The 21,989-nt window shown below is 45.1% G+C and overlaps 1 protein-coding gene across 4 annotated transcripts in view; it reads left to right on the top strand.

Moving 5' to 3' along the window:
* Positions 1–21,989, top strand: part of TUBGCP5 (tubulin gamma complex associated protein 5) — a 1,496,334-nt gene that overhangs the window by 196,552 nt on the left and 1,277,793 nt on the right. For all 4 annotated transcript variants that reach the window (XM_033947661.1, XM_033947658.1, XM_033947659.1 and 1 more), the window contains one exon: positions 19,740–19,819. In XM_033947661.1, the coding sequence (XP_033803552.1) occupies positions 19,740–19,819 (80 nt within the window). The remainder of the gene's footprint in view (positions 1–19,739; positions 19,820–21,989) is intronic.

The following is a 21,989-nucleotide window of genomic DNA, read 5'->3' as shown; positions in this document are numbered from 1 at the left end:
GTTACCTAGGGTGGATGCTTTGGTGGCAGCGGTTACGAAAAAGACTACCTTGCCGGTGGAAGGGGGGTGACGCTAAAGGACGTGCAGGATAGGAAGATTGAATCTTCCCTAAAAATGTCCTTTGAAGTAGCTGCGGTTACCTTGCAGGCCGCAATTTGCAGCTCGTATGCGGCGAGGGCATGTTTGCAATGGTCGCAAGGGATGACCGATAATTTAATGGAGTCCGGGGGTTCTGTCCCTTCGGAACTGGCTGATTTGGAGTCGGGCTTGGCTTATCTGGCAGACTCCTTATATGACATTATTCGAGCATCTGCGAAACAGATGTCTCTGTCAGTGGTATCGCGCAGATCCTTATGGCTCCGACATTGGGCGGCAGATGCTGCATCCAAGCTTAGGCTGGTGAGACTCCCTTTTAAAGGTGGTTTATTATTTGGAGAGGACTTAGAGAAATTGGTGAAGGATTTTGGGGATACCAAAACACAGCGTCTACCGGAGGATAGGGCTAGGCCCCCGGTGAGATCCTCCTCGTCTAGACCGCGCTTCAGAGATGTTAGGCGGTCCAGGTCTGGTAAACCATTCTTCAGATCAGCCTGTGGTTCTTTCTCTGCTTCGAGGCCTAGGTTTCAGCAGAGGAGTTCCTTTCGTACGGCGAAACCCTCTTCAGGTCAGCCAACACGTACCCCAACCAGTCGCACTCCGCAATGACGGGGGCTTGGCTCCCTCTGCCCTTCCCTTAGGGGGCCGGCTTTCGGCGTTTCGGGCGGAGTGGGCCACAATCACATCAGATCAGTGGGTGTTGGACATTGTTCAAGAAGGGTACAAGTTGGAGTTCGCCTCTCCCGTCGAAGATTCTTTCTTGGTGTCCCCGTGCCATGGGGCGGCCAAGGGAGAGGCGGTTCGCATGACTCTTCAGGGGCTGCTCGATCTGGGGGCGGTGGTACCGGTGCCTCCGGAGGAGGTAGGCCGCGGGATTTATTCCCTTTACTTCATTGTTCCAAAGAAGGGGGGGTCGTTCAGACCGGTGCTGGACCTCAAAGTGGTCAACAAATTTCTCAGTGTTCGCCATTTCCGGATGGAGACGGTACGCTCGGTCATTGCGGCGGTTCGACCGGGAGAGTTCCTCACGTCCCTAGATCTCAAGGAGGCGTACCTACATATCCCGATCTGGCCTCCGCATCAGCGGTATCTGAGGTTTGCGATTCTTGGCCAGCATTATCAGTTTCGGGCAATGCCCTTTGGCCTGGCGACGGCTCCCCGCACCTTTTCCAAAGTCATGGTCGTGGTAGCAGCCTTTCTTCGCAAGGAAGGGATTCGGGTACACCCTTACTTAGACGACTGGTTGATCCGCGCCTCGTCCAGACAGGAGGGTTTGTCGGTCACTCAGAGGGTAATCTCTCTCCTTCAGTCGTTGGGGTGGATCGTCAATTTTCCCAAGAGTTTTCTGTCCCCGTCGTAGTCTTTGGTGCATCTGGGGGTCAGATTCGACACTGCTCTGGGGAGAGTATTTCTACCCCGAGACCGGGGAGAGAAATTGCAGGCTCAGATTCGCCTTCTTCTCGGGTCGCCCAGACCTCGGGTTTGGGATTATGTGCAGGTTCTGGGCTCCATGGTAGCGACTCTGGAGGTGGTCCCCTGGGCTCGGGGCCACATGAGGCCCTTACAACAGTCGCTTCTCTCTCGCTGGTCCCCAGCTTCTCTGGACTACAATGTGCGTCTCCAATGGAGTCCTCGGGCGGCTCGCAGCATGCAGTGGTGGCTACACGAGTTGCACCTGTGGCGGGGCATGCCGTTAGCCACACCGGATTGGGTGGTGGTGACAACGGATGCCAGTCTGCGGGGCTGGGGGGCCCAGTGCCTGCAAGCGTCGGTGCAGGGAGTGTGGTCCTTAGAGGAAACCCAGTGGCCCATCAATTTATTGGAGTTAAAAGCGATCAGATTGGCGCTAAGGGCTTTTCAGTCCCTGATTCAGGACAGGCCGACCAGAATCTTTTCGGACAGTGTCACGGCGGTCGCATATGTCAATCGTCAGGGGGGCACTCGGAGTCCGCAGTTGGCCGAAGAGGCAAGGAGATTGATTCAGTGGGCAGAAGGGCATGTTCCGCTTCTGTCGGCGGCATACATTGCAGGTCACGAAAACGTGCAAGCGGACTTCCTCAGCAGAAATCTTCTAGATCCGGGCGAGTGGGAATTGTCGGCTTGAGCGTTCGGCCTGCTAGTCCGTCGGTGGGGGTTGCCAGAGTTGGATCTCATGGCTTCGTCCCGCAATGCGAAATTGCCTCGCTTCTTCAGCAGACGCAAGGAGAAGGGCTCGGAGGGGGTGGACGCGTTGGCCCTCCCATGGCCTCCAAATTCCCTTCTGTATATGTTTCCGCCTTGGCCCATGATAGGGCGGGTGTTACAACGCATCTCTCTCTTTCACGGCAGGGTGATCCTGGTGGCTCCGGATTGGCCGCGTCGACCGTGGTACGCAGATCTCATTCAGCTTTCAGTAGGCGATCGGGTGACGTTCCAGGTAACTCCGGACTTACTAACTCAGGGCCCAATCTGGATGGAAGATCCGGCCCGCTTTGGTCTTACGGCCTGGCTCTTGAGCGGTCAAGGCTAAAGAAGAAGGGCTATTCGGAGCAGGTGATTGCCACGCTTCTTAAAGCTAAGAAGATTTCGACTTCGACCTCCTATGCGAGAGTCTGGAAGATTTTTGATGCTTGGTGCGGACGACAGGGAATCGCGCCCTTCCATGCATCTCTGCCGGCTATTCTTGCCTTTCTGCAGGAAGGCGTAGAGAAAGGATTAGCCTATAACTCTTTAAGGGTTCAGGTGGCGGCCATTACCTGTTACAGGGGCCGGGTGGCTGGCGAGTCGCTAGCTTCGCAGCCGGACGTGGTCCGTTTCCTTAAAGGGGTTCACCATATCCGCCCGCCGGTAAGGCGAATTTGTCCATCCTGGAATCTTAAACTCGTCCTTGGGAGGTTGCAGGGGGCACCTTTTGAGCCCCTATCAGCGGCCACTTTGAAGGATGTCACGCTGAAAACAGTGTTCTTGGTGGCGATGGCTTCGGCGAGGCGAGTATCGGAACTTCAGGCGCTTTCTTGCAGAGAACCCTTTTTACGTTTTTCTGAGACGGGGGTGTCAGTGCGGCCGGTGCCGTCCTTCCTGCCTAAGGTGATTTCTTCATTTCATGTGAACCAGAGTGTATTCCTCCCGTCCTTCCGGAAGGAGGATTGGGGTAAACGATTTTTGTCTTTGCGTCGACTGGATGTACGGCGTATGCTTCTCCATTATTTGGGGGTGACGAATGATTTTCGTAGGTCGGACCATCTCTTTGTTTTGTTCGCGGGTAAGAACAAGGGGATGGCGGCGTCTAAAGAGTCCATTGCGCGTTGGGTCAAGGAGACGATTGCTTCGGCTTATGTGTTGACAGGAAAGAAAGTACCGGAGCACCTTCATGCTCATTCCACTCGGGCGTTGGCTACGTCTTGGGCGGAGTCCGGGGGGATGCCTTTGGAGGAAATTTGCCGGGCGGCCACTTGGTCATCGGGTAATACCTTTTCGAAGCATTACCGTTTAGACGTAGCGGCCAGTGCGGAGGCAAGTTTTGGCGCTGCAGTGCTGGCAGAGGCGGCATTGGCGTCCCACCCGTTTGAGTTTGCTTTGCTACATCCCACTAGTCTGGATTCATCTGCTGCTTTGCTATGGAAGGTAAAATTATGGTCTTACCTGTTAATTTTCTTTCCTTTAGAAGCAGCAGATGAATCCAGAGCCCCTCCCCAAGTGCACTGTATGTTTGTAGGGAGTTTGTTTATGTATTATTTAATGGCACATTTCTACTGGAATGAAGTTTTATGGATGCTCATGCTCCTTTCGGGCTGCTTGGGCAAAATGCATAACTGGATCAACAGGAGGAACACCAGGCTTTAAGGCCAACTGTTAATCAGTTCTCTATCTCCACCTGCTGGTCGATGTGAGCTATACCCACTAGTCTGGATTCATCTGCTGCTTCTAAAGGAAAGAAAATTAACAGGTAAGACCATAATTTTACCATATCACCACGAAAGATCCCCAGCATTATAATACTCTATGTCAGCTTAAATACCAATATAATCGCCTTATTTCTAAACAAGCGGGGATGCAAATTTTCCTGAGTGAAGCTAAATATTATGCGGAAGGTAACAAAAGTGGCAAAATGCTAGCTTCCTATTTGAAAATAAAGCAACATAAAATCCAGATCCCTGTGATTAATAATAGTAACAACACTCCTGTCACTTCATATTCTGGAATCCTAGAGGTCTTTCATGAATACTATCAGTGCTTATACCGTTCTGATTCTACATCTGATTCGACCTTTCTGAATTCCTTCTTATTAAATTTAGATCTGTTTGGTCTGATGTGGATAATATTGCTCTGAATCAAACAATTACTGCAGAGGAAATTCTTACCGCCTTAAAGCAACTACATTCAAATAAATCACCGGGTGCTGATGGTATTCCAGTAGAATTCTATAAAATTTTTAAAGATGAGCTTTTGCATCATCTTCTAGAAATGTTTCAGTATCTCCCCAGATCTAGTCCAACAAAGCTGTTTTACTGAAGCAATTATTACTGTTATCCCAAAGCCTAATAAAGATCATTTAAAAGTACAGAATTATAGACCTATATCGTTGTTGAATGTAGACTATAAGATATAAGCTAAAATATTAGCAAACAGAATTAAAAAGGTTATTCATAAAGTCATTCACCCTAATCAAATTGGTTTCATGCCTAATTGACTTATTGCTCTTCTTCCACCTCTCGCATGTAGCTCAAAACTCTATAGACCCTTTTATAGCCTTATCTCTTGACGCCGAGAAGGCATTTGATAGAATTGAATGGAATTATCTTTTCCATATTTTAGAATGGTTCGGAGCTCAATCCCCCTTACTCCAAATGATTAGAGTGCTCTATACTAATCCAACGGCTCGTATAACAGCAAATAATTCTCTCTCCTCCACTTTTCAGCTCCATAGGGGAATCAGACAGGGATGTCCTCTTTCTCCATATTTGTTCAACCTTGCCCTAGAACCTTTGCTCATCCGAATTAGACAGAACCCAAATATATCTGGTGTGCTATGTAATTCTCTTGAAATTAAACTCTCTGCTTATGCAGATGATGTTCTCCTCTATATAACTAATCCGGAAATCTCGATTAAAGAACTTCTCCATACTATAGCTAGTTATTCCTCCTTCTCAGGATACAAACTTAATCAGGATAAAACGGAAACTCTCCTTTTGAATCACTATGCTACTTCCGCTATGGTTCAACCTTACGGTTTGATATGGACCTCAAACAAACTAAAATATCTAGGCAATGAACTTACTCAGTCCCTTTTAGAAACTATCGATCTCAATACACAGAAAATTATCCAACTCGTGAGATCCTTAATTCAATCTTGGCATCCTCTTTTCCTTTCATGGTGGGGGCGCCTGGAAACAATAAAAATGATGTTCATGCCCAAGATAAACTACATTTTACTTATGATCCCCTGTCTTTTCCCCCCTGCTTTCTACAAAAAGATCGACTCCCTTCTGTCCTCTTTCCTATGGAAGAATAAACAACCCAGAATAGCACTCAAAAAACTCAAATTAAAAAAGAAAGATGGAGGAGTTCTTTTCCCTGATTTCTATACTTATCATAAGGCTTTTATCATTCAACAGGGATTATATTGGTTCTCTGATCAAGCATTTTACTCACCAGTTTGGTTTGAGGTTAAAAAACAACTATTGCTACCTCTTCCTCCTAATGCATATCTAACTGGAACACGTAGCCCATCTATATATCCCCTAATACAATCAACAGTTCAATGCCTCACAGAGTTTGACTCACATTTGGAATTTTCTTATGCTACCTCTTTATATGCTTCTTTATGGTTTAATCCACATATTCTCATCGACAAAAAGCCTTTCCTATGGAAAGAGTGGATAGACAAAGGAATCCTTTTCCTGAAAGATATTATAGATACTAACAATAAACTACTCCCTTTTCACACCCTTCAAACCACATATGCTCTTCCTCCTTCGGCCTATTTTAAATGGGTGCAACTTCACCATTGCATTTCGAATACTCCTTCCCTTCACATTGCTAATGCTCATCAACCGACTATCTCAAATCTTGCTATGGGTCTATTGGCAACAGGACACATAGCTTCTAAAATATATAAACTTGCTCTTATCTGGGATACTTCCTCTAATAACATACTTAAGAGTATCTGGGAAAAAGATTGTGATCACCAATTAGGTAATAAAGCATAGGCGATGTTATGGTCTAAATTGCTGAGGTCCCTTTCATCAGCCAGTATCCTGCAGTCTATGTACTTTCTATATCATAAGGTGATATGGACTCCCCATAAGCTAAGTATTGCCGGTCTCCTACCTTCTAATATATGTTGGAACTGCAAAACTGGCCAAGGTTCATTGATTCATATGATTTTTGAATGTTCGCTTGTATTTTCTTTCTGGCAAGATGTATGGTCTATAATGAAAACAATGTTTCGACTAGACTGTCAATTATCTTTATCCATTGTAATGTTAAAATCACATTCTATACATGTTGAATTATTGGATTCTCAAAGAAAGTTGTTTGACATATTACTCACACTTGCTCAGAAATTGATTCTCTCTCATTGGAAATCCTCGAACTTACTACATGTCCAACACTGGTGGAATTTAGTCTTACAACATCATAAATTTGAAATAGCTTTCTCTGAATGTAAAGGTTAGCTTCGGTCTACCAACTCTTGTTGGTCCCCTTTACTGACCTATTTGCAAACCTCTAATGTCTGATTGTGTCTAATTTGTGCTCTCTTATAACTTTGTTTGCTTTATACTGCCTTGTGCCTCTGTTCTGTTGGTTTTATTAAAATCAATAAAATTTTCATGGAAAAAAAATAATAAATTTTTTTTACCATCGATGGAAGTCCATTACAATCGACCTCTAGGTCCTGTCAATTATCAGGGAACGATACTCTCTTCATTTCACTCAGATTCCACCAGAGCTTCCTCCAAGAGAGTATCCTTCCAATCCATCCCAGACCGCCCTTCTTCTTTAGGAAGCTCTGCTTTGTCTCCGTGCCATCAAGGAAGTTCCCTTGCAACAGCAGAGCAAGGGGTTTTACTCCCGTTACTTCCTAGTTCTGAAGAAGACAAGCAATCTGCGACCCATACTGGATCTCAGAGCTCTCAACAAATTTTTAGTCAAAGAAAAATTTTGCATGTTGTCCCTAACATCCCTTTATCCCCTTCTAGATCAGAATGATTGGTTATGCTCTCTGGATATCAAGGAGGCTTACACTCACATTCCCATTCATCCAACCTCCCGTCAGTACCTCAGATTTCGGATGGGGAATCTGCATTATCAATACAGAGTGCTACCCTTCGGCCTTGCATCGTCTCCAAGAGTGTTCACCAAGTGCCTGATAGTGGTAGCAGCAGCTCTAAGGAACCATGGTCTTCAGGTGTTTCCCTACCTAGACAACTGGCTCATCAAAGATTCAACATCTCAGGGGGTTATTGTAGCAACCCAACGGACTATGTGGTTCCTACAAAGCTTGGGATTTGAAATCAACTTTCCCAAATCCCAACTTCAGCCCTCTCAGAATCTGCAGTTCTGGATACTGTCCAACTCAGAGAATTCCTTCCTCAACAGCGTCTGGAGGCTCTTCTTCAGTTGTGTCACAAAGTGTCTTCCCTTCCTTCACTTTCAGCGAGACACATGATGGTACTACTCGGTCACATTGCCTCGACCGTGCACGTGACTCCCTTTGCCAGACTTCACCTCAGAATTCCTCAGTGGACCCTAGCTTCTCAGTGGATGCAGGCTTGTGACCCACTCTCTTGACACATTAGTTACTCCTTCTTTGAAGCAGTCTCTCCACTGGTGGATGCTCTCTTCCATTCTCTCCAGAAGTTTGATGTTTCAGACTCCCCCACATCAGAAGGTCTTCATGACAGATTTTTTAACCTACGCTTTGGGGGCTCACATCGACAGTCTCCATACTCAAGGGCATTGGTCCAGCATGGGTCGTCAGTGTCATATCAATTTGTTGGAACCAAGAGTGATCTTCAATGCTCTGAAAGCTTTTCAGCACCTTCTTCACGACCAAGTAGTCCTCATTCGGACGAACAACCAAGTTGCCATGTACTATGTGAACAATCAGGGAGGGATGGTATCTCTCCCTCTTTGCCAAGAAGCTCTGAAGGTTTGGAACTGGGCAATTCTCCACAACACCTTCCTCAAAGCTGTCTACATTCAAGAGGAGCAAAACTGTCTGGCAGACAAGTCGAGTCGTCTTCTATAACCTCACGAATGGACACTCAGTTCCTCGCCTTTTCATCATATTTTTTCTCAGTGGGGAACTCCTCAGATAGATCTCTTTGCATCGCCCCACAACCACAAATTGCCTCAGTTTTTCTCCAGGATATACTCTCCTCATCGCCTTGAGGCAGATGCTTTTCTGTTGGAATGGACTAACCTCTTCCTATATGCATTTCCCCCATTCCCTCTCATTCTCAAGACTCTTGTCAAGGTCAAGAAGGATCATGCCACCATGATTCTGATAGCTCCTCGGTAGCCCAGGCAACCTTGGTACTCCCTTCTACTTCAATTCAGCAGCAGGGAGCCATTCCTTCTACCAGTTTTTCCATCTCTGCTTACTCAGAGTCTCTTCTTCATCTTAATCTGCAGTCTCTGCACCTGACAGCTTGGTACCTCTCAACATAAGTCCTCTTCAGTTTTTTCAGCCTGTAAGAGACATTTTAGAGGCTTCTAGAAAGCCTGCCACTAGACAATGCTACCACCAAAAATGGGACTAGATTTTGTGAGTGTTGCATCTCTCATGACATGGAGCCTCGAGATACCTCCTTAGCTTCTGTCTTAGATTATCTTTAGCACTTGTCTACTTCTGGCCTCAAGTCTACATCCATTCAAGTCTATCTCAGTGCAATTGCTGCTTTTCATCAGCCTATTGAAGGAAAACCCCTTTCTGCTCATCCGGTGGTTTCCAAATTGATGAAAGGACTTTTCAATGTGAAACCTCCTCTCAAACCGCCTCCAGTGGTTTGAGATCTCAATGTTGTTTTTGCTCAATTGATGAAGCCTCCATTTGAACCAATGTCTACGTCTCACCTGAAGTATCTCACTTGGAAACTGGTGTTTCTCATTGCCCTCACATCTGCTCCAAGAGTCAGTGAGCTGCAAGCGTTAGTTGCTGATCCACCTTTCAGAGTTTTCCATCATGACAAGGTGGTCCTCCATACTCATCCTAAATTCTTACCTAAAGTGGTTTCAGAATTTCATCTCAATCAATCCATTGTTCTACCAGTATTTTTTCCAAAGCCTCATTCTCATCCTGGTGAATCAGCTCTTCATACTCTGGACTGTAAACATGCTTTGGCTTTCTACCTGGAACGCACCAAACAACACAGATCTGCTCCTCAACTTTTTGTCTCCTTCGAACCAAACAAGTTGGGACATCCAATTTCTAAGCATACTATCTCCAACTGGATGGCTGCTTGTATCTCTTTCTGGTATGCCCAGGCTGGACTGCATCTACAGAGTCGAGTCAGAGCCCACAAAGTCAGAGCCATGGCAGCTTCAGTAGCTTTCCTCAGATCCACTCCTATTGAGGAAATTTGCAAAGCTGCCACCTGGTCTTCAGTTTATACTTTCACCTCTCATTATTGTCTGGATGTCTTCTCCAGACCGGCCATTATTGCCAGAAAGTATTACAAAATTTATTCTCCTAAGTTGCCAACACTCCCACCATCCCATTCTGGTTAGCTTGGAGGTCACCCATATGTGAGACTAGGCTGCCTGCTTGTCCTGGGATAAAGCACAGTTACTTACTGTAACAGTTGTTATCCAGGGACAGCAGACAGCTATTCTCACAACCCTCCCAACTCCCCTGGTTGGCTTCTCTGCTAGCTATCTGAACTGAGGAGACTTGCCCTGTGCTTGGCGGGAAGGCAATCGCGCATGCGCCATGCGGTAGGCTTGAAACTTCGAAGTTTTCTACAAGCAAGTCTGCTTGCAAGGCTATCCCTATCAGGGCTCCAAGGATGACGTCACCCATATCCACATGTGAGAATAGCTGCTTGCTGTCCCTGGATAACAACTGTTACGGTAAGTAACTGTGCTTTCTTCCCAAGCAGATAAGTCTCCTGTGCTATCAAAATCGAGGTCTGAAGCCAGAGAGCTTCCTTAAACAACAATTGCCTTCTAAATGGGCTGTTCAGGCCTCGCGCATTACATGACAGTAAATTAACTTCCATCACCATTCCTACCACCCATTATGCCAAGCTCCACACTAATCAGCTGGTTTCAACACAGCAGCAAAGAGGGGCCACTCTAACACTGTCCTCTAGTGCCAAGTCACTTGAGAAAAAGCACACCAGGCTCTGAGGGAACTGTGTTTTCTTTTCTCTCTCCTAACTGCTGGTCTTCCTGAGGATTCTATCAGCTGGTTTCAACACAGCAACAAAGAGGGGCCATTCTATCGCTGTCCTCTAGTGCCAAGTCACTTGAGAAAAAGCACATCAGGCTCTGAGGGATCTGTGTTTTCTTTCATCTCTCCCGGCTGCTGCTCTTCCTGCAAGGAAGAGTTTCTATGGAGATAAAATCACCAGATTAAAAAACCAAAATTGTACACTGTTCAAAAAACGACTCTACCTTTCCCCTTTTCCCCCCATCCGCAAATGACCTAGCTATGTTTTTCAATGAAAAGATTACTACCTTACGGAGTTCTTCCCCCCCAGCAGTCTCTTACAATTCTCTGCCTCCCAACGACTCCAAACCTATCCCTGCTGATAGATCCTGGACTGCCTTTGAACTTGTATCTGAATCCCAGATCTCTAAACTCTGTCTCAAACTGAAATCCTGCAATTGCATCCTGGATCCTTTCCCTTCCTACCTTTATGAAAACATTCCCGCGCAGGCCATCTCCTCCCTTACCAGGCTTATAAATTCTGCTTTACTATCAGACCTGTTCGCCACAGAAATGGGACACATTGCCTTGTCCCCTCTTCTGAAAAAAGCCGATCTCGACCCTTCCTTACCATCTAACTACCGCCCCATAGCAAATATCCCTCTCCTAACTAAACTGCTAGAGGCCATAGTCGCTACCCAGCTCTCTTCTTACCTAGAGAGATTCTCCACCCTCCATCCCTACCAATATGGCTTCAGACCCAGCTTCAGCACCGAATCCCTCCTAGTTTCCTTAATTTCTAAGGTGCAACAACTACATTCTCGTAACAAATTCGCTGTCCTATTACAATTCGATCTCTCTGCAGCTTTCAATGTTGTCCACCACGACATACTACTTTATCAACTTTCCGAGATAGGAATTGAATCCACCATCCTAAAATGGTTCTCAAACTTACTACGCTCTCGTTCCTACACTGTCAACACAAATGGCACCATGTCCGTTCCTTGGACACCATCTTGCGGTGTCCCTCAGGGATCACCCCTATCCTCTTTAACATCTATATGTCCTTCCTAAAACTCCTCCAATTATCCCCCCTTAAAACAATCTACACATACGCTGATGACATCCTTGTCCTCCTTGAGACAGACCAGAACCTCACCAACCCCCACGAGAACATTACAACTTGCATAATGAGACTCCATTCCTGGTCCTTCTCTGTACAGATGAAATTGAATGAATCAAAAACAAAATTACTCTGGCTCGGCCCAAAATTAGAACATCTGCCCACCCTCTTCGCACTACCCTCAGGCGCTGCACTGCAGCTTGAGTTCTCAAGCAAGGTCCTTGGCATCATTATCGATTCTTCTCTCTCCCTCAATGACCACCTCAACTCCTTGGCTAAATCATGCTTTTTCAGCCTCCACATGCTGAGGAAAGTAAGATCCTATTTTTGCCAACAACATTTTGCCGTCCTTGTCCAATCTATCATCCTCTCCAAATTAGACTACTGCAATGCCATCTATTTAAGCCTATCAAAAAAAAGTCTTCATAGACTCCAGCTAATCCAGAATACTGCAGCCAAGTTGATCTTTGCAAAACGCAAGTCTGACCATGTCTCCCCACTCCTAGCCAAACTTCACTGGCTCCCAGTGATTTCCAAAATCCATTTCAAATGCTCCTGCCTGGCTTTTAAGATCAATCATTGCATCCTTCCTGCCTTAATCCCACTATCTTATAACTCCTTGAGTCCTGACTCTACCAGACCCACTCAAAGGCATAAATTATCCTTCCCCTCTCTACACGGTATTCGCTATGCAGGCAAACTGGGAAAATCCCTTCTCTTCAGAATCACAGGTCTTTGGAACGACCTTACTACCCCGCTGCAGAACCTGGGCTCCCTCCAATTATTCCGCAAGCAACTGAAAATCTGGCTTTTCACTAAAATGTAATTCTATCCCCCTTACTCTTCTCTTCTATATATAAGTTCATGTAAACATTTTTTTTCCTTCTCTTCCTATATTTTAAGTTCTTGTAAACCGTTCCGAGCTCCACTACATCCGTGGAGATGATGCAGTATATAAACTTAAGGTTTAGTTTAGTTTAGGAAGAGAGCCCCCCAACTTTCCCGCAGCCAGGGACCATGCTTTCCTCCCCAAATCTTTCAAAACTACCCCCTGTATGACCAGCCCAGAATCCCCCTCGACCCCCCACTCCCCTCCATGTTACCTGCAACCCAAAGACCCTCCACAATGTGGGGGGCCATCAAAAAATATAGAAGGAAGGACCCATTCAACATGCCCCAGCTTAACTGTTTGCATAACCCTACCACTCTGCCCCCGGCGAAAATCGCCAACCATTAACACCCAATCACACATAAGAAATCCCCCAACTTTCAACCAGGTTGCCTGCCCCACAAAAAAAGGGGGGGAAGATTATATACCATACCCCTTTATGGCAAAAGCATATTTAGGTATCAATACCCCAGGTATCCAAAACATCCTAACATCCCAGAGTCATCTTTTAACGCTGCCAGGCTTAGGTGCTGATGGAGATTGCCTCTGCAGGCATCTTTTCTTTTCTGCAGGCTGGATTGCGGCCTTTGCCACCGGGGAATCTGCTGTTTAGGTGGTTCTGGAGACCCCTATGCTGTTGAGTCAGAAACAGAGTGGGAAATCATTCTGTAGCCTCCTTTGAACGAATCTGGTGCAGTTGGCCATCCTTATAATATGCCAAAGCAAAGGGGTGCTGCCATTTATAGTGGATACCTTTATCCCTCAGTAGCAGAGTAAGTGGGTGCAGCTCCCGTCTCCGTTTAAGCATCAGAGAGGCAATATCTTGAAAAAATCCACTTCATAGGAATCCCACTTTATAGAGCCGTGTGCCCAAGCCCAATGCAGGATCTTCTCCTTCAGTTTAAAGTCACAAAAGCAGGCCACAATATCCCAGGCAACATTTGCTCGAGGGTGGCCCAAAGCCCTGTGTGCCCGCTCCAAATGTACCTTCGGCAGGTTCCCGCCAGTCCTGCTCCTGTAGAATAGAATGCACAATTTGGCCCACCACTTTTCTGCATTTGTATATTCCGGAGGCTCTGGTATGTCATGAAATCTCAAGTTATGGCGGCATCCTCTATTTTCCAGATCTTCTATTTTGTCTGTAAGTTGCAATAAGGTTTGCCTGCATTTATGCAACCCCTGGTCACAGCCAGAAATAGAGTCCGCCTGTTCCTCCAGCCATGCTTCGTTGTCTGTCACTCTCTGAACCAAAGCCATTATTTCCCCTGGAAGATCCGCAGCAAGCAGAGTGAGATCTGCGTGAACTGCCTTAATATCAGTTTTCATTTTGGCCATCCAGTACTTCAACTCCAGAAGGAAGTTCAATTCCCCTACCCGTTCAGCCTTGTCCTCCCCCAAACCTCCGTCCCCGGAATGTGCTGCATCACTGTCAGTTGAGATCTTCACCCCTGATTTACCTTCCACATGGAGCGGAGGCAGTTGCTTAGAAAAAGCAAACTCCACCAAAGTCAGGACTCGCAGTTTCGCTACCATCTGTTGCGGGAGGTCTTTCACAGAATAATAGTGCACACAAGCACTGTCAGAAGCCGCCGGGGAAGCGGGAGGCAGGCGATTAACGCTGTGGGGCACATGGAGCAAAAAGCTCAAGCATCCATCTTGGGTGCTGACGTCACTTCCTCCTCCCTTGACTGTATTTGTTGAGTTTGCCTTACTCTGAGAACACTGGTTTCCTTGATCCTATGAAAGTACCTTAGGAACTCATATATGCCTTTTCTTAAATGATGTAAGTCCACTCAACAGTGCTTGGTGTTCCTTTTTAGAGGTAAGACTCTCTTTTGGTGTTTTAAGGCTATTCTACTGTTGTATTGACTCTCCGCTGCTGTTCTACATGTTCCTGGGCAGTGCTGCCTTTTTTTCAACCTACTCTTACTGCCTTTGGGCATTTGTTGGAGCTTTGCAACAAGTTCTTATGCTGGGACCAATGTCAAGACTCTAACATGAAGGCACACAGTTTTTCTGACTTCCCTCCACTCCCACTGACTGGAACCTACCTTGCTACTGCATTGGCCCATCCTTTATTTTCCTAGGCTGTTGCAGTTAGTGCTACAGTCCCTTTCATCCATTCCCATTGTTTTTGAGAATGTAATTGGATCATGTCTGTTTCTGTCTAAATCCCACAAAATCTCAGTCCAAGCTGTCCCTGAATTCTTTTCCCAGGTCTAGCTTGACAGAAACTCTTCTAATTCCAGACCAATGCAGCCCAACTGCCATGTGGCCTTGACTCTAGAATTAAGGAGACAGTTCCCATAGTTCTGGGCTCAGCAAGACTTCTCCCATGCTTGAGGCTGCTGCAAGTCCAATGTCAGCTCCTAGCTCAGATGATTGTCCTTGTGACAAATCCTGCAAACTGCATCATTGGTTCCTGGGAGGATTCAGGGGATTAAGCCTTGACTAGACCCTTTGTATCACAGGTTCCTACTTTCAGATCAAAGTCCTCAGTACTAGGACTTGAACTTGAAGGCACACAGCTTAGCTTACTTAACTCACTTCTCTTGCCTAGATTCATGTGACCTGTCTTCTTACTGCATTGGCACACAAAAGGCTTTTTAGGTGCTGGCCAACCTATCTTGGTGCTTGTTAGCACTTGTCATTTGTTTGTCCCTGTACTTTCAATCCTTTGTTGGTGCTCAGAGTCATTCAAAATTCGGCAGTTCGACTAATTTTTGGGCTGAAGAAATGGGAACACATAAGCCCCTATTAACAAAAACTCCATTGGCTGCCCCTGGAGGCACGAATCCTGTTTAAGTTCTCTTGTCTGTGTTATAAATCAATATTTCGTCTGGCACCCACTTACCTAGTTTCCCATTTTAATCTCGCAAGTTTTTTTAGGCCCACACGAAGAATACATCTGTTCACCTATCTGACAATTAAAGCTTGCCAATACAAAAGATTCTTGGACAGAACTCTTGCCTTCCAGGCAGGCAAATGGAACGATTGGCTTAATAACTTTATCAGGCTCTCCTCATCCTACTTCAGTTTCAGAAAATTGGTAAAAATGAGTTTGTTCAATCGATTTGTAAAGTAAGAATCTACACAGCTCTGCTAAGAACTATATAGCTTTCCAATTCTTTCATTATGTAAGACTGTACTGTTGACTTTGATTGTAATCTCTTCGCTGATTGTTCAGCGCTTCTTGCCGTAAACCGCCTCGAACTTCCATGGCTTTGGCAGTATATAAGAATAAAATTAATATTAAATTATTAATATCTCTCAAGATACCTTGGTGTTTTTCAAATTTTGTTTTTCTTTGTCCTCTTCCAGTCCCTAGGTGTGTTGATTGCACTCTTTGTGTAATTTTGCCGTTATGATGGTGATTTCTTGTAGTTTTCTTGCAACTGTACATATCCATTCCCCATCTTCTGGTGTGTTGGGCTGTTTGTGACACACTGTTGCCTATGCAACAGATGTCAGCATGTTTTAAGCCCCTTTAGTACAATGTAAAATAGCTTGCCCCATAGACTTGAATGCATATAAATGAATGAACATATGATTGGGTATATGAATAATAACTGAACTATATGAATACTAACTGGACAGGGTCTAAAGGCAAATGCTAACTGATGTGACATTTTTTGGTGTGCCTGTTCCTAATACACACAGAGCTAGAATTTGGAAAAGATATGGTACATTTCCTCTCTCTATTCCTCTTGTCTTGTGTTTCTTCCAAGTTCCTTACCATATTCCTCACTATATTCGAGTATTCATCTCTACTTACCTCCCATTTTTCTTTTATCTCTTTGCCTTCTACCTCCCCAGATTATCTCTCTCCTGTTTCTTGAGTACTTCTCCATCATCTATTCCCTGCCCTTTCCTTCCCATCTCCCCTTTTGCCACTCTCCTGCCCTTTGTGTGCTCTTAACATATCAACAGATTTCCCTTCCTCTTCTTTTGCCCTTGGCTTCTCTTCCCTTCAAGGTTCTTTTCTAATTTTCCTTTTAAGCTAATTCTCATCTCTTCCCTTATCCATCTCCTCTCCATCCTTATCCATCTCCTCCTTCACATATTTGGTGGAGTGGGGAATATGTGGTGCAGTGGTTAAAGCTACAACCTCAACACCCTGGGGTTGTGGTTCAAACCTATGCTGTTCCTTGTGACCCTGGGCAAGTCACTTAATCTCCCTATTGCCCCAGGTACATTAGATACCAAGGGAAAAATGCTTGAGTTTCTGAATAAATTCATGTAAACCATTCTGAGCTTCCTTGGGAGAACAGTATAGAAAATTGAATGAATGAATGAATGAATTTCTCTGTCATTTCATGTCTGGTTTGTTCACTCTGTTTCTTTTTCAAATTTCTCTCAGTTTTTGGGATGCAATTATGTTGGAAGCTATGCCAGGCCAATGCAGGGACACATTTTTATTCCTCTTTAAAATAAGAAAGCATAGAAGAGGCAGGAGGCACAGTTGCAGAGACTGAGAATTTGTGATTACTATCATGTTTCCCCCAAAATAAGACACTGTCATATTAATTTTTGTGCCCAAAAAAGGCACTAGGTCCTATTTTCATGATAGGTCTTATTTTTTTCATGTACAATGATCATCTCTCCATTCCTCTCCTCCACCCCAATTCTTTCTATTTCCTTTCTCTCCCCAACATGTGCAGCATCTTTCCTCCCCTCCCACCCATCCCTTTTGCAGTGTCTTACTATCCCTCCCAACCCCACTGTGCAGCAGAACCTTTGCAGCTTGTATCCCTCCTTCCCTCCCATCCCTTATGCAGCAGAACCCTTGCAGCTTTTATCCCTCCCTCCCATCCCTTGCAGCTTCGGTCCCTCCCTCCCAACCCTTGTGCAGCAGAACACTTACAGCTTGTATCCCTCCCTCCCATCCCTTGTGCAGCAGAACCCTTGCAGCTTGTATCCCTCCCTCCCATCCCTTGTTCAGCAGAACCCTTACAGCTTGTATCCCTCCCTCCCATCCCTTGTGCAGCAGAACCCTTACAGCTTGTATCCGTCCCTCCCATCCCTCGTGCTGCAGAACCCTTGCAGCTTGTATCCCTCCCTCCCTCCCCGCCGCTGCGCATCCACCTGCCAACCCTTCCATCTCTCCCACCAACCGTGAGACCGAAATACTGTACCTTGTAACAGACGGCAGCGTTGTAGCAATGTAGACAGTCTGCTTCGCGGCCTTATCCTGCCCGGGCACGAGTGCCATGTTTCTGATGACATCATCAGTGATGCAGCAGAGGAACGCCCGGGCAGGAACATAAGAAGTGCCATCTCCGGAACAGTTTTGGTCGTTTTCGTGCGTTTCCATGCTTTGAAGGAGTCTTTCTTTTCTTTTATGGCTACCTTAACCTCTTTAGTAAGCCACGTCAGCTCTCTCTTGCCATTTGTTTTCTTTGCTTTGGACATCCGCGGGATGTAAAGGCTTTGTGCTTCCGTGATAGTATGTTTCAGAAGGGACCATGCCTGTTCAACCGTTTTGACTTTGCCCATTTTTTTCTTGATCCGTTGTTTCACCATGGTTCTCATGCTATCATATCTTCCCCTTTTAAAGTTTAAAGTCGTGGTTGAGGCTTTAGTGCCTATCCCCTTCCCGACATCGAGTTTGAAGTTGATCCTGTTGTGATCGCTCGTCCCCAGCGTGACTGTGACTTCTACATCTTTAGCCGGCCCCATAATGCTGCTTAGAACCAAGTCCAAGGTGGCGTGTTCTCTTATTGGTTCCCCCACCAATTGTTCCAGGAAACATTCCCCTAGCACCTCCAGGAACATTGCCTCCTTGCCACAAGTTGAGGTTCCCAGGTCCCAGTCTATCCCCGGAAAGTTGAAATCCCCTAAGATTACAACATTACCTGTCTTGCATTCGTGTTTAATTTCCTCAATCATTTTCGATCCGTTTCCTCCCCCTGTCCTGGCGGTCGGTAGTAAAGGCCAATCTTTGTGTCAGCACCATTGCGTCTGGGGATCTTTATTCAGAGGGATTCCACCTTCTCTTTCTCTTCTGTCATAGTCACTCTCACAGATTCTACTTCTTCACGAAAATATAGGGCAATACCTCCACCTTTCTGCCCTACTCTATCTCTTCTGTACAGTTTGTATCCCTGTAGTACTGTATCCCATTTGTTTTCGTCATTCCACCAGGTTTCTGTTATGCCAATGATTTCCACTTCGTCGTTTTTTGCTATTGCTTCAAGTTCCCCCATTTTGTTTCTCAAACTTCTAGTGTTCGTATACATACATTTGAATTCCCTGTGTGTTACCTTCTTGGAATCTTTAAGCTTAAAAGTCTCCCTTGGTTCTTTCACGGTATCTTTTTCTGCTCATATGTTATCTCTCTTATATGCTTTGTGCACGTCCCCTCCTGCGTCTGAATAATTGTCCATAGTTCCTTCTTTGAGACATCCTGTCGCCCGGGCCATCGACTGGTGGTCGACTGTCGGCTTTCCCCTGTTCTTTAGTTTAAAGCCCTCTCAATGGCCTTCTTCATGTTGCCTGCCAATATTCTTGCTCCGTCCTCGTTGAGGTGCAGTCTTATCCTTCCTGTAGTACTTGCTTCTTCGAAAAGTCCACGAAGCAGCCTGTCTACATTGCTGCGACGCTGCCATTTCTTACAAGGTAGAGTATTTTGGTCTCAAGGTAGAGTATTTTGGTCTCGCGGTCGGTGAGAGAGATGGGGGGTGGTATGCGGGAAAGTGCTGCTGCCGGCGACTAGGGCTTATTTTTGGGGTAGGTCTTTTGGGAGGACGGGCTAAAAAGTTGAATTAATTAATTAATTGGCCTTCCATCTGACTGCAAAGGAGACGGGGGGGGGGGGGGGAGGGGGATAGAGGATGTTTAGCTTTTTAAACATGGTAGTGTGTACTATGGCTTTCATGAAAGAGATGTTCTTTTTTCTGGGATGTTTCTGTGTGATCCGTATTGATCTAACCCTCTGCCTCCAGTCAGTTGAGCATTGTAGATGATGTTATGCCTGGAGGTATTGTAATGGCATACCTAATTAGAGGTTGCCCAGGTCGTAACCTCAAATGTGGTGGTTGCAACCTTGATGCTTGATGAAGATTGTGACCCATAGTTTAGGATGCAGTGTGCTAATTAAGGACATGTAGTTTATTTTAGGTTGTTAATCTGCTAATATAAGACTACTCTGGAAAGTGTAGTTTACTAAATTGTACTTCCACATTAATATCTGCTTAATCTGTTTTTTCAGTTGCTAGCATTGTTCCATATTTTCTGTTAATTTTATGGTAACAACCATGCCAATTATGTTGCAGAGAGAGAAGAAGAATTTGATTGGGGGACATATTTAATGGAAGGTGAAAAAATTGTCTTTGGTCCAGACATAGACACACCTGTAAGTAATGGCACACCTCAAATAACAGTACAAGACTAGAAAGAGTTGATTAATGTTTGGTAAAGGGGTGGGGGAGTTGCACATATTTATTCTCATTTGTTCTAAGTTAAGCAGTAAGGTAAAGCACTTTTAAGGTCATGAATACTCTCATAAAGAAGGCATGAAATAAAACTACTCTAATTGTATATTCCAGTGCAATATGGATGATATGCTTAACCATAGGGTCATTCATCTGCACTCACAAGTATAGAAACATGATGGCAGATAAAGGCCAAATGGCCCATCCAGTCTGCCCATCTGCAGTAACTATTATCTCTTCCTCTCTCTGAGATCCCATGTGACTATCCCAGATTTTCTTGAAATCAGACAGTCTCTGTCTCCTCCACCTCTACCAGGAGACTGTTCCAAGCATCTACCACCCTTTCTGTAAAAATGTATTTCCTTAGATTACTCCAGACCCTATCACCTCTTAACTTTATCCTTATCCCTCATACCAGAGTTTCCTTTCAAATGAAAGAGACTCGATTCATGCTGATTATATCATATAGGTATTTAAATGTCTCTATCATATCTTCCCTCTCCCACCTTGCCTCCAAAGTATACAGATTGAGATCTTTAAGTCTGTCCCCATTCACCTTATGATGAAGACCATGCACCATTTTAGTAGCCTTCCTCCGGACCAACCCCATTCTTTTTATATCTTTTTGAAGGTGTGGCCTCCAGAATTGTACATAATATTCTAAATGAGGTCTCACCAGAGTCTTATACAGTAGAGTACCTCGTTTTTCCTAATGGCCATACCTCTCCCTATGCACCCTAGCATCCTTCTGAAGGAGTCTGGGACTGGTTGAACTAAGTTTTCTCTTTAATAAAATGCTGAATTATGTTTAGCTGCAGACCTAATTTATCTCATGTTCTAGCCTGCCTGCACTGGGTGTTTTAGCTTGGGCATTCTAGCTTCTTATGGCTATCTCACGACATGTAACAGAAAGACTGCAGGGCTTAGATAAGTGACTTGCTAGTGACCTGCTAGTGTGAGCTTAGGACCAATGATTGTTAAGAAAAGTAACACGTGAAAAGTTTTTTCTAGAATTTAGTTGTATAGCCAGAAGAATGTATAAATATTTCTGTAACTTCCTGGTTTCTGGACTTCTGAAGCCAGCTTGGGGCTCAGGGGTCCGCATATGCTGAATAAACATCTGTGCTTTCTTCAAGTCTCTAGGTTTTGTGGCTGACCAAAGTGACCTTTCATTTGGCGCTTCCGAACAGGGACTTGAAGGTCTTTTGACCACCAGCTACTCGATTGGTCACTTGTGTCTGGTCTGAGAACCGACCTGTCTGCTAAGCTGGCTGGATTCCTCTTGGAATTTGTAGACCTCGTGGCTCTGGCCGGCTCAACTGATTAATCGAGTCCTGGATTAAAGTGCAGGTATCTGTCTGGGGATGGCCACCAAACTGTTAAGTGGAGGAATTGATCATTCCTCTCCTGTTTCTTTTCCGTTGCTTTAGTAAATGACTTGATCCATCATTGAAACAGCGGGGAGGGATTTTAGGAACTGTGTCTGTTTGTTTGGGAAACAAAACTGAACTAATCTGTAGATCAGAAGTTAGACAATAGACATAAGCTGTTTGCATTTACAGGGCTTAGCATGATTCGGATGTCCTAGATTTCAAACGTACGGACTTTAATGCTATGGGGGAGAGTACCTGAAGAAAGAGCTGTTAGGATGGGAGGACATAAGAGAAGTGGAAAGACAGTGGTCTAAGCTGAAAGGAGCGATAAAAATGGCTACGGATCTTTATGTGAAGAAAATCAATAAAAACAAGAGAAAAAGGAAGCCGATATGGTTCTCCAACTTAGTGGCTGAGAAAATAAAGGCGAAAGAGTTGGTGTTTGTGAAATATAAAAAAAACCAAGAAGAGGAGAGCAGAAAGGACTACAGGGTGAAACTGAAAGAAGCCAAGAGAGATACATCTGGCGAAAGCACAGACGGAAGAACAAATGGCTAAAAATGTAAAAAAGGGAGACAAAAATTTTTTCAGATATATTAGTGAAAGGAGGAAGATGAAAAATGGAATTGCTAGGCTAAAAGATGCTGGGAATCAATATGTGGAAAGTGATGAGGAGAAAGCGAATGTGCTAAACAAATACTTCTGTTCTGTGTTCACA

Source organism: Geotrypetes seraphini, chromosome 6, assembly GCF_902459505.1.
Source record: "Geotrypetes seraphini chromosome 6, aGeoSer1.1, whole genome shotgun sequence".
Lineage (NCBI taxonomy): Eukaryota > Metazoa > Chordata > Amphibia > Gymnophiona > Dermophiidae > Geotrypetes > Geotrypetes seraphini.
Note: the sequence above shows the minus strand (reverse complement) of the source record. Positions and strands in the feature narration are given on the sequence as shown.